Raw genomic sequence first — 12,318 nt, forward strand, 5'->3', positions numbered from 1 at the left:
CTGTCCGCCACGTTGTTTTCTATTGTTTGATTCTTGTCATTTACTACTTCTTTATCCGGAGTTGAACTTAGTCCTGGTCCAGCTATAGAGCTCGCATTTGTAGATCACTCTAATCTGACACACGATGACTAAGGGAGGCGACTTCTCCTCTCATTTGTTTAATTTAATTCATACAATTATTCATCATTTGTTGAAATAACATTGCCATGAGTTGACTAAGTGGTTCGTTAGATGGAGTACTTCGAGGTTGATCTGGCTTTTGGCCAGCATCTTCTGCTAAATATCACTATTACCCTTATCTTGCGGCACAGTTTCAAGCTCCCTAGACCTTCCGAAAATAAGATTAGCACACCTATTGAAATAATCCGTTGGTACAAAATCTACTGGACGCTCAATACCTGTATCTATATGTGTTAAAATAGAACCGACAACTTGGCTTTCTATTGCCCGAGTCACACTATGAGTAATTCGCCTATTATCAGGAAATAACGACTTACTGGGAATACCTGTGTCTTTATCCATTAACTATACATGTAATACAATACACTAAATATAACTATTCCCTAAAAATCGTTAAAAAAATGATATATTTAAAAAAAATATATATGTATATATGTTGTTGATGCTTTAAGGTGTTGTATCGTAAGTTAAATTCGCTAAAGCGTAGTTCAGAAAACGTATAAACCCCCTGTCTAAGTAATATACAAAACCTATACTTCATGCGATCCTTAAATACAAGAGATCGTCAAGGCTACTAGTTTTAAACCCCCCCCCCCCCCTTTTATAGCTTATAGCAAGATTCACTCTATTACGTAGGGGACATCCTAGTCTACAACAAAAGAAGTCCCAAAAAAACAAATCTAATTGCTAATGATCACTGTAAAAAGGACATTGTAAGCCACACTTATAGGATTTCACCAGCCCCTTTTCAAGTACTAAATAAAATAAAGAGATCTCACGTACATTAAACTAAAAGTTCGTTGGGCGCCATATGACATGGTTGCTTTTTTATGACAAAACTAGGTTTATTTTGAAAAGTTGAAATGTGACACATTGTTTTTTTTTTTTCTTTTTCCGGCTACTCGTAATTTCGTGAATTCTTATCACTATCAAAACATACACATCCACAAACAAAATTCTCCGTGTCAAAAAAAAAAAAAAATATAGTAAAAAATTATGAATTACTATACCTGCGATCTTTTAATTTCATTACGTCCTAATGTCCCTATGTCTAGTGACCTGAGCATCCCATCCCTTCTGCTATTCAAGTGTCTCGGTTTTTTGAAACGGTGTAAGACTTACTTCACTCAGCAGCTAATCTTCGGCTCAGTCGAATATAGCACTCTAACTTGTTTGAATACTGTTTTTGCTTTGGTTATACAATTCTTTACAATTAATTTCACTATTTCTCTTTTATGTTAATCATACATTTTTTATTAAATATTATAAACAATTTGAATAACCTTAATAATTTTTAAGGTTTTTAATAAAAAATTCAAATAAATTATGAATTAAAAAAAAAATGGCTAATTAAAAAATTTTTTATGCGGAAAAACTTTGTAAGTAAAAACTACTGTTTTGTTTGATATATAAATGCAAACTGTAATTATTTATTAGTTATTTTCATTTAATTCTCATTTCTTTTTGTTTTCAGCAAGAACAGTTATTTTTAACATTTTTAGATTTAGAGTTCAGGGTTGCCATTAAATTTAATTTTTACTTTTTAGATTTATGTTTTAGGGTTAAGTTTTAGTTTTAATAATAATAATAGTTTCCAATAAAATTCATAAAAAAAAACAAATAATAACTGGGTTATTATTAAAAAAAATGAATTTAATAATAAAAAAGTATTTAATAAAAAAGGCAAAAAAAAGAATTCAAATATTAAAAAAAACCAATTTGGAGAAAACCATCTTGGGCCAAAAAACTCCAAATGCTCCAACATTCCGGCCCCATTGAGGGACCGTAGGTGCTTAAGAAATTGGTAGCGGTGCCAGTTTAGTAATTGGGCGTTTATATACGCCTGCTTTGGTTTTTACCTCCGCCACTCTGACCTTGTCGTCTTGCCCTTCGATTACGCGGACGACTATCCCGGTCAGCCACTCCTGAGGCGGGAGATTGTCCTCGTGGACCACCACTAACTGTCCCGTTTGTAGACTGGGTTGTTCTTGACACCACTTGCCTTTGTCCTGCAACCCCAGGACGTAGTCTCTGGACCAAGCTGAAGGTGAAGTCGACCTTGTACGACGCTGCGAACGACACGACGTCCCCTTTGGCTCTCTCGAACGCTTCTACCAGATCTTTGAGGATTCGGCTGGCTCCTACGAAGTTGGTGGCGTTGTCGCAATACACCTTGCTGGGAAGACCTCTAATTTTGAACAGCCTTTGATGTGAAACAAACATAAACCGCTATATACATTTTTATTGGTGGTCGACCGCGAATACGCAACGAAATATTCACGGGTCCACAAAAATCTACGCCGACTATTAAAAAAGGACGCAGAGCTCTCACCCTATCGGTGGGTAAATTCCCCATTATCTGAGTCATAAGCTTTGGTTTATAGCGGTAACAATGAACACATTTGCGAACTATTCTGCTACACTCTTCTTTGGCATTTATTAGCCAGATATTTTCCCTGGAAAGCGCTATTAAGGCTTTTGTGCCAGCACACAGTGGGGCAGAATGGAAATTTTTTGGAAATAAATCTGGCATTTCTAAACGGCTGATCCGATCGGGAGCGTAGCCAAGGAGTATTCGAGTTTAAGTTTTGAAGATGAACCCTGCAGATGCCCCAGGGACGGCGCTGTGGCGGCTCAAAGTAGGGTACCTACGACATGTAAAATTTTTAAACTCGTGCCATTTTTTTGTTTTTCACCCAAATACAAAGATTTTTATATTTTGTGAAAGCGCTCGACATGCTTGGACATACTACTTATCTCTTATAATATCCGAGTTATAGGCATTTAAAAATTTAGTGATACAAAATTTACCATACCTTGGTCCGCCTTTTTTTGAATACCGGGCGTAATTTTGGACCAAATGGACTCAATTTTTTGTTAGTTAGACAACAAAATTTCCAATAATATACAAAAAATTTCAGATCAATATTGTTTACAGATCCAAAAATATACGTTTTTTAATTTAAAAATTCAAAAAATTTTAGATTTTTGGCGTTTTTTTGCCAAAAATGTATCTTAACTCTTTTATTAATAAAATAAAATTTTTATTAAGAACATATAACAATTTTATAGTTTTCTAAAAGGTATCTTTACGCAGAACGCTTTGGCGTAAAAAACTTGTCCTATTTTTTGAAAATGTTGCTACTGCGTCCTTCCGAATATGACCTATTTTTTATCAAAACTTCAACTTTGGGCGACATGTTCTAAAATCCCAAAGCTGGGATCAGAAAACTGAAAGCAGTTTTGGAAACCTCAATATGTTTTCTATTTACTCCAAAAGTATTTTCCCAGCCCTGAAAGAAATGTGGACCCTATGGGCAAAAAAGTAAAAAATCCCATTTTTGGGATTTTCATTCCTATTTTTGGGAATTGCGGGATGCCCTTTGACCTTTTCAATTGTTTTTTTTGCATATTCTTATTTGAAATGACAAATTTAACAAGCGTTGAAAATTTCATTGAGTTTTGTTCATAAATAAAGATTTTGTCATATATTACATATTTGTTTAATTTCTAAAACTATGATTTATATCAAAATTTTAATAGGATCGCAGATAGCTACAACAATTTAGTCCATATTTATCCCTTAATATCATTTTAGATATGGAAATTCTCGACCCTTTACAAAAAATTTCAAGCCAATATCTCAATTACATTCAAAAATATGTTCATTTAAACCTGTGTCCTTTAATTTCATCTTTTTCATATTTTAGTATTAAGTATGACAGCACATATTTAAATCTTATATTTACCTATTTTCTATTTGTTTGCTTATCTTTATAATTGAAAGGTCCTATTATGCTTAAATTTTCAAAAATTTATAACTATTTTTTACCTAAATTTTTTCGACAGATCATTTCGTTCTGTTTCGTTTATGATCATGTAGGTAAAAATATACAGGTAATGATAATTTCGATTCATTCACTAATAAGAAATATCAATGACTGAATTACAGGTTATAGTAATATAGTCCTAAATGTTAATAGGTAGACAATTCGTAATTTTTTACTTTGGAATACCTGTATCGGAAATGACAAGAATTGGTATATAAGTAAACTTCTCAGATTTTAAGTACCATATTTAATAAATCTACAATGAAGATTACATTAAAGTACGAAGAGTTGTGTTCCGTTTTATGGAGTATATCTTCAAAAGGGCCAGAAAGAATTGAAGACATTTCAAATTATATAAAAACTACATATAGTAGAAAAGTAGACAAAACAGGCATATCAAAAATTGAAAACTTTTTAAAACTTTTTGATGTAAAAAGTAAGTCTGTGGATGGAAATCAAAAGAAATTTCGATTAAAATTTTGTAGTTGGATGGAAACTACTACGGAAATCTCAACTTACAACACATCAACAGGAGCGCCTTGCAAGTCATACGAAGACTTATGTTCAAGGTAAAAAAAAAGAGGGTCACACAAAAACTTTTTTCAATCTCAAATGAGGAAATTGCTGATACATTTAACGAAATGCTGAAAAAGGAAAACCAACATATGGATGTCGTACATATTGCAACTATTCTTCCTAATGCATCACCAAAACGACTTAAGCGAATTGTGGAAAGTATACCAACTCCAACATCATAATCAAATTTTACTGAAGAGGAAGCAATAGCGCTTATGTTGGAACTGGGTCTCAGTCGAAATAAGTACCAAATATTAAGGAAAGCTCTGCATAAAAAAGGACACAATATATTACCATCATACAAGGCGATCCAGGAAAAAAAACAAACTATCCTACTAAATCAACAAAAAATAATGAAGAATTGAAAGAACTGAGAGCTGCGGAAAAAAGCATAATCCAAGAAGAATTTAAAGTTCAGATGGGATTAAACATCGACAAACCACTTTCAAGTTGCGGTAGTACAAATGACGGTAATACGTCGAGAAGGTTTTTTCGTGATTTTGAAATTACTTCAAAAATAACTGGAATCGACAAGGAGTTGCTTCGAAGAGTTACAACTATTTTAATGGCACTGAATAGTAAACATAAAATTAATGAAAATCGATTTGGGGAATACACATCTGAAATTTCTAAATTACTTGTATCTCTGTATCCATGGAGGGAACTAACACCAACAGTACACAAAGTATTGTGTCATGGTCAAATAATAATTGAATCGAATATTCTTCCACTTGGAGAGTTAACAGAAGAAGCCCAGGAAGCGAGGAATCGAGATTTTAAGCATGTTCAACTATTCAGCTCAAGAAAATGCTCCAGGCAATCACAGAATGAAGATATTTTTAATAGTTTACTTCTATCTTCTGATCCTGTTCTTTCAACTATGCGAAAAAGATGGATTTGTTATGAAACTCTATCATCTCAAAACAAGGAAGATTTAAAGGACTTATATTACCTTCTGGATATGTATACCGATATGACAGATTATTTTATAGAAAATAAGTAGTGTTAGGAATTAACTATATAAGTAGGTTGTAAGAATTAATTGTATTATGTTTAAGATAAACAGTTCAAATAAAAAAAGCTATTATACTAACTGATGATATTGTATTAAATTGTGTTTTATATTTCGGTGGGCGGGAAAGGTAATTTGTGTGGGGTGATTTAGGTGTTGTTGTGCGTGGCTCATAATAAAATTATAATTTTTTTATTTTATATACAATATTATAATAAAATAATTAACTAAATAATTTTTAAAAATTGTCCAAATATTTTATTCAACACCAAATGTATGTTCTGTCATACTTAATACTAAAATATGAAAAAGATGAAATTAAAGGACACAGGTTTAAATGAACATATTTTTGAATGTAATTGAGATATTGGCTTGAAATTTTTTGTAAAGGGTCGAGAATTTCCATATCTAACTAAAAAATGATATTAAGGGATAAATATGGACTAAATTGTTGTAGCTATCTGCGATCCTATTAAAATTTTGATATAAATCATAGTTTTAGAAATTAAACAAATATGTAATATATGACAAAATCTTTATTTATGAACAAAACTCAATGAAATTTTCAACGCTTGTTAAATTTGTCATTTCAAATAAGAATATGCAAAAAAAACAATTGAAAAGGTCAAAGGGCATCCCGCAATTCCCAAAAATAGGAATGAAAATCCCAAAAATGGGATTTTTTACTTTTTTGCCCATAGGGTCCACATTTCTTTCAGGGCTGGGAAAATACTTTTGGAGTAAATAGAAAACATATTGAGGTTTCCAAAACTGCTTTCAGTTTTCTGATCCCAGCTTTGGGATTTTAGAACATGTCGCCCAAAGTTGAAGTTTTGATAAAAAATAGGTCATATTCGGAAGGACGCAGTAGCAACATTTTCAAAAAATAGGACAAGTTTTTTACGCCAAAGCGTTCTGCGTAAAGATACCTTTTAGAAAACTATAAAATTGTTATATGTTCTTAATAAAAATTTTATTTTATTAATAAAAGAGTTAAGATACATTTTTGGCAAAAAAACGCCAAAAATCTAAAATTTTTTGAATTTTTAAATTAAAAAACGTATATTTTTGGATCTGTAAACAATATTGATCTGAAATTTTTTGTATATTATTGGAAATTTTGTTGTCTAACTAACAAGAAAAAATTGAGTCCATTTGGTCCAAAATTACGCCCGGTATTCAAAAAAAGGCGGACCAAGGTATGGTAAATTTTGTATCACTAAATTTTTAAATGCCTATAACTCGGATATTATAAGAGATAAGTAGTATGTCCAAGCATGTTTTTTCAAGATCTCGTCGAGCGCATTCACAAAATATAAATCTTTGTATTTGGGTGAAAAACAAAAAAATGGCACGAGTTTAAAAATTTTACATGTCGTAGGTACCCTACTTTGAGCCGCCACAGCGCCGTCCCTGGGGCATCTGCAGGGTTCATCTTCAAAACTTAAACTCGAATACTCCTTGGCTACGCTCACGCCAAATTTTATCCCGATCGGATCAGCCGTTTAGAAATGCCAGATTTATTTCCAAAAATTTTCCATTCTGCCCCACTGTGCAGCATGGCAATTCTCGAGGTGCAGATTATTCAAATATCGAGTAACAAAAGTTGTTCTCTTTGGCAATAATAGTGGGAATTTAGTATTATAAGGCAACGGTGCGTTTAGCAACCTCCCACCTACCCTTATTAGTGAAAATGTTCTCTTTTTCTCAGTAAAATTGTGAATGAATGGTGTAAGCCTTTGAATATTTGATGGCAACACCAGAGATTTCTGTAATTTATGAATCTCCTCAGAAAAACTTTCCCTCTGGATAACTTCTACTAATCTATAAAAGGCCCAATTCATTTCCTTAGCAGTAGGGTGTTTTGATTTGGAAATTTCCTGCAACAATCAATGAATCTTAGCACATAGCATGTGATTCTTAAAATTTTTTTATATAATGAATGATCTTCGATCAACTTCAAGAAAACATTCTCCAAATTCATAGATTTCTCTACTGCTGCAAGAACATTAGTCTTTCTCTTTTCTAAAGACACTTGATCCTCTGTTAACTCAAAGTGATTATTAACAGGCCACATTGAGTTATCATTTAAAAGGAATGAAGGACCATCAAACCAAATCGATTGTTTCAAATCGTCTACATCACATCCTCTTGATACAAGGTCAGCTGGGTTGTGCCGTGTAGGCACATGGCGCCATGAAACATTTTCTGACCATTCTTGTATCTCGGCAACTCTATTCGAAACAAATGTTGCGAGAGTAGATGGATGAGTTTTTATCCAATGTAAAGTGATTTCTGAATCTTTCCAGAAATATACACTCTCGATTTCAAAGCTGATCATTCTTTTAACTCGAATCCACAATTTTGCTAATAAGTGTGCTGCACACAACTCAAGTCTCGGAAGAGATTTTGTCTTGAGTGGTGCGATTTTCGATTTTGCTGTTAGTAATCGACAAGAAACATTATCTGAAATAGAACTTCTTATGTAAATACAGCATCCATAAGCTCGAATTGAAGCATCTGAAAAGCCATGAATTTGAACTGATGCTGAAGAAGTGGTGTGGACGAATCTTGGGATTTCGATTGAATCAATTTTCAACAAATTTTCCTTAAAATTGTCCCACGTAGTATTGAGACGCAAGGGTATTGATTCATCCCAGTCTAATTTTTGAATCCAAAGTTCCTGAAGTAACATTTTGGATTTAGTTATTAAGGGGCATAAAAGTCCGAGAGGATCAAACAATCTTGAAGAAACCGACAAAATGTTTCTTTTTGTCGCCTTAAGATTCTTAAAATCATTCTCCAAATTAAACTTAAATGCATCATTCTTCGGAACCCAATGTATGCCTAAAGCTTTAGCTGAATCGGAATCATTTTGTAACAATTTTTCTGTTCTATCAGAAATATTAAAATCGGGGTGATTAGAAAACCATTTTGTTAAATTAAATCCAGCTGAACTCAATATTTGAGTCACTTGATCTCGAATAGTTATAAGTTTATCAAAACTATCGGCACCGGTTAGCAAGTCATCAACATAAAAATCACTGCGAATAACATTTGCCCCGATAGGCAAAGTCTCTTTGTAAAGATCGCTTAGATAAATGAGACATCTGATCGCTAAAAATGGAGCGCTAGACGTTCCATATGTTATGGTGTTCAACCGAAAGGCTTGTAGTGGATCAGAAGCACTTTGTCTCCAAAGGATCATTTGAAAATTTCTGTCATTTTCGTCAACCAAAACTTGACGATACATTTTCTCTATATCTGCAGTGATTACAAATTTATGAAATCGAAAACGAATTAGAATCGCATATAATTCTTCTTGCACAGTTGGCCCAACCATCAACAAATCATTGAGCGAAGTTCGTGAAGAAGTACGACTCGAAGCATCGAAAACTACTCTAAGTTTAGTAGATGTACTTTGAGGTCTTAAAACACATTGGTGCGGTATAAAATAAAGAGGGAAAATTGGTATTTGATTGCTTGCAATAGACATATGTCCTAAATCAACATACTCTTTCATAAAATCGTGATACATTTCTCTCATGTTTTGATAATTTGATAGTTTGCGCTCTAGCGCTAAAAATCGACGTTTAGCCGTATCGTAAGAAGAACCTAAGAGATTTGTATCCGATTTGAAAGGAAGTGAGACTTGAAATCGCTCTGACGGTAAACGTCGAACTGAATTCTTAAAATTTTCCTCACATTTCTGTTGTTCCTCATTGTACACTAGTTGTTTTTCGTGGGAAACTTCTTCAAGTTCCCAAAACTTTTTAACAATTGAATCAATAGCTTCCTCATTTTCTATTATGTTGCTAATATTACATACCTTTGAACATGAGCCCTTTGGCTGATTATATCTTTCAGCCACAATCCAACCAAGAGATGTTTTCTGTAGTACTGGAAGACTCGGATTAGACTTAATTTGTCCAACACATAAAAGTTCAAAGAACATTTCACCACTGATTAACAAATCAACTTTTTGTGGTTTATAAAATTCAGGATCTGCTAAGGAAATATTTTTTGGAATATTCGAGTTTGTTGTGCAAATCCTGCGATCAGGTTGGATGTTCGTAATTGAACTTAGTACCCAAAACTTTGAAAAGAATTGGGTAGAATTAACCCTCGACATAACGGAGATCTCTACATTCGATTTAGCTATAGAATTTACTTCACCTATGCCTGTTAAATTCAATCTGCCTATTTTTCGTTTCATCCTTAGCTTTTGAGCAAGTTCCTCGGTAATCAGATTTGTTTGAGAACCGGAATCTAATAGTGCTCTTGCCAGTACATAATCGCCAGAACTGCACTTCACCTTTACCACTGCTGTGGCAAGAATTACATTATCATCGGATGATGAGTGATTAACTGCATTGTTTAAAGTAGTTGGTGCATTTGGCACAGAATCTACATGAGAAACGGTATTAGCACTTTGCGATTCAGAACTATAACGATGCAATAGTTTATTATGTGCTCCACCACAAACTCTGCATTTCTGAGCATTACACCTTGCTACTGTATGACCTTTTTTAAGGCAATTTATGCAGGCAGGTATAGCTTTTACAAAGTCAAATCTTTGAACAACTGGAATCGTTACGAAATAGGAGCAATTGTATATATTGAGGTCAGCAGATTTGCAAAATAGGCATTTTTCTACAGATTGCTTAGGTTTTGTAACAGCTAATGATGTCTTTGAAGTTTTCTTAGGCAGAAATTCATTTTTATTTTTGTATATTTTGGGCTTTGCACCCGAAGATTCATCAGCAGAAATATGCTGGTACCTTTTATTTAGCATAGCCTCGCAGTCAGACCACAATGGGAGCCTTTCGAAATCAAGCTGTTCTTCCCATTTGGATTTAGTGACTGGATCAACTTTCGACATCACTAAATGAATCAATATTGCATTAGATATCTTTTTATCATCACCAATTGACAACAATGAATCATAAATAGCGGAAACTGTGTCTATCATGCTTCTCAAAGCTGGAGCTGAAGGTTTACTAACCTCAGGAAGATCAAATAATTTTGAAATATTTTTCAGAAAGATTAGACAGTCATTGTCGTAAACTTTCTTCAAACTCGCTAATGCCTTGGGGTAATTATCTTCAGTTACTTGAAAAGCCTTAACTGTCCCTAAAGCTTCATCAGATATCAGGTGATTGAATTTCTCTATATCTGTTAAGGTTGGGTCATTATGTACCAAATTCTCAAATAAGCTCATGAAATTCTTATAGTCGGAATATTTTCCGCTGAATTTAGGAAGTCTCATATTTGGAAGCCTAGAATTATGCGGTTGCATAAACGAAGTTTCCTGAAAACTTAGTCTTCTATTCTTGGCCTGAAGACTCAATAATAAAGACTTCGTGGTTACACATAAATTTTCAAGCTCGGATCTGTCGTCATTTGTTGGATCTAAAATATCCAGTTGAGACTGAAATTCCATAGCTTGATCGATATGATCTTTTAAAATTTCCAATCGACATTCGATCTCAAAGGGATTGAAAGAAATAGTTTTTTCCAAAATTGATTTCTTTATTCTTTCAATATTTTCAACTACTTTGGCTTTTCGCTGCATCAGTTTATCTAAATCATCTGATACAGGATCTTCTTGATGTTTCTTTTTTGGTGCCATATCGAAAAACTTAAATTGTCCCAACAAAATTAAAAAAATCAAAATTTTTCTCAAACAATTTCTCTTTAATAAGGATAAAACTTAGAAAATTCTCAACGTGATTAAATAAATTATAATACGCTCAAATGATTTCCTCGAAATACTCTTTTATATAATTTTAAAAACTAAATGTCTAAAATGCTACAATATGGAAATCGTTTGGACTAAAATTGAAATATAAAATTGTTCGGATTATAGAAATTCTTAAGCACCGTTAAATTTAATTATTAATACGACTCAAATATTCACAATAAAATTATTATCTCGTCAGTAAAATTCGCATAAATTTAAATTGATTGCGCACTAAATTCGCGGATTCTTTTGTTAATTTATTTTAGCAGAATAAAATTACTTAAAGGTTGTCACTTTGTTTCAATTGATATAATTTTATATAATTTTAAAAACTAAATGTCTAAAATGCTACAATATGGAAATCGTTTGGACTAAAATTGAAATATAAAATTGTTCGGATTATAGAAATTCTTAAGCACCGTTAAATTTAATTATTAATACGACTCAAATATTCACAATAAAATTATTATCTCGTCAGTAAAATTCGCATAAATTTAAATTGATTGCGCACTAAATTCGCGGATTCTTTTGTTAATTTATTTTAGCAGAATAAAATTACTTAAAGGTTGTCACTTTGTTTCAATTGATATTATTACAGAAAACCTCGTTCATAAATGTCTATCCGTTTGTAGCAACCAGACTTTGGTAATAAATAAATATATATATATATATATATATATATATATATATATATATATATATATATATATATATATATATATATATTTTTTTTTTTTTACCTTTTTCTTTATATTTGCTTTATTATAATTTATTACCAAGACTTTATAAAAATCTATTCTAATAGAATTTAGAAATTTGATTTTTTATTTTAACTCACAAAAAAATGATTGTTCACAAATATGTATGGAAATAATTTCTCTATGTGTATTGCGAACAATCTATGTGTGGTTGATCTGGTAGCTCTAATTGAATTATATTAGTGGCCACTCTAAATTATTAGTTCGTAGTGGCAACAC

General features: G+C 32.4%; 1 protein-coding gene across 1 annotated transcript; it reads right to left on the minus strand.

The window, feature by feature from the left end:
* Positions 1-7,438: 7,438 nt before the first annotated feature.
* LOC119612057 lies at positions 7,439-11,230 on the minus strand. Its single transcript, XM_037967779.1, has one exon. The coding sequence runs from the start codon at positions 11,228-11,230 to the stop codon at positions 7,439-7,441; it is 3,792 nt and encodes a 1,263-aa protein (XP_037823707.1).
* Positions 11,231-12,318: the final 1,088 nt, after the last annotated feature.

The sequence above is a fragment of the Lucilia sericata genome, unplaced genomic scaffold (genome assembly GCF_015586225.1).
Source record: "Lucilia sericata isolate MDLA Ls3-8-SP2 unplaced genomic scaffold, ASM1558622v1 Contig000033F_arrow, whole genome shotgun sequence".
NCBI classification, from domain to species: domain Eukaryota; kingdom Metazoa; phylum Arthropoda; class Insecta; order Diptera; family Calliphoridae; genus Lucilia; species Lucilia sericata.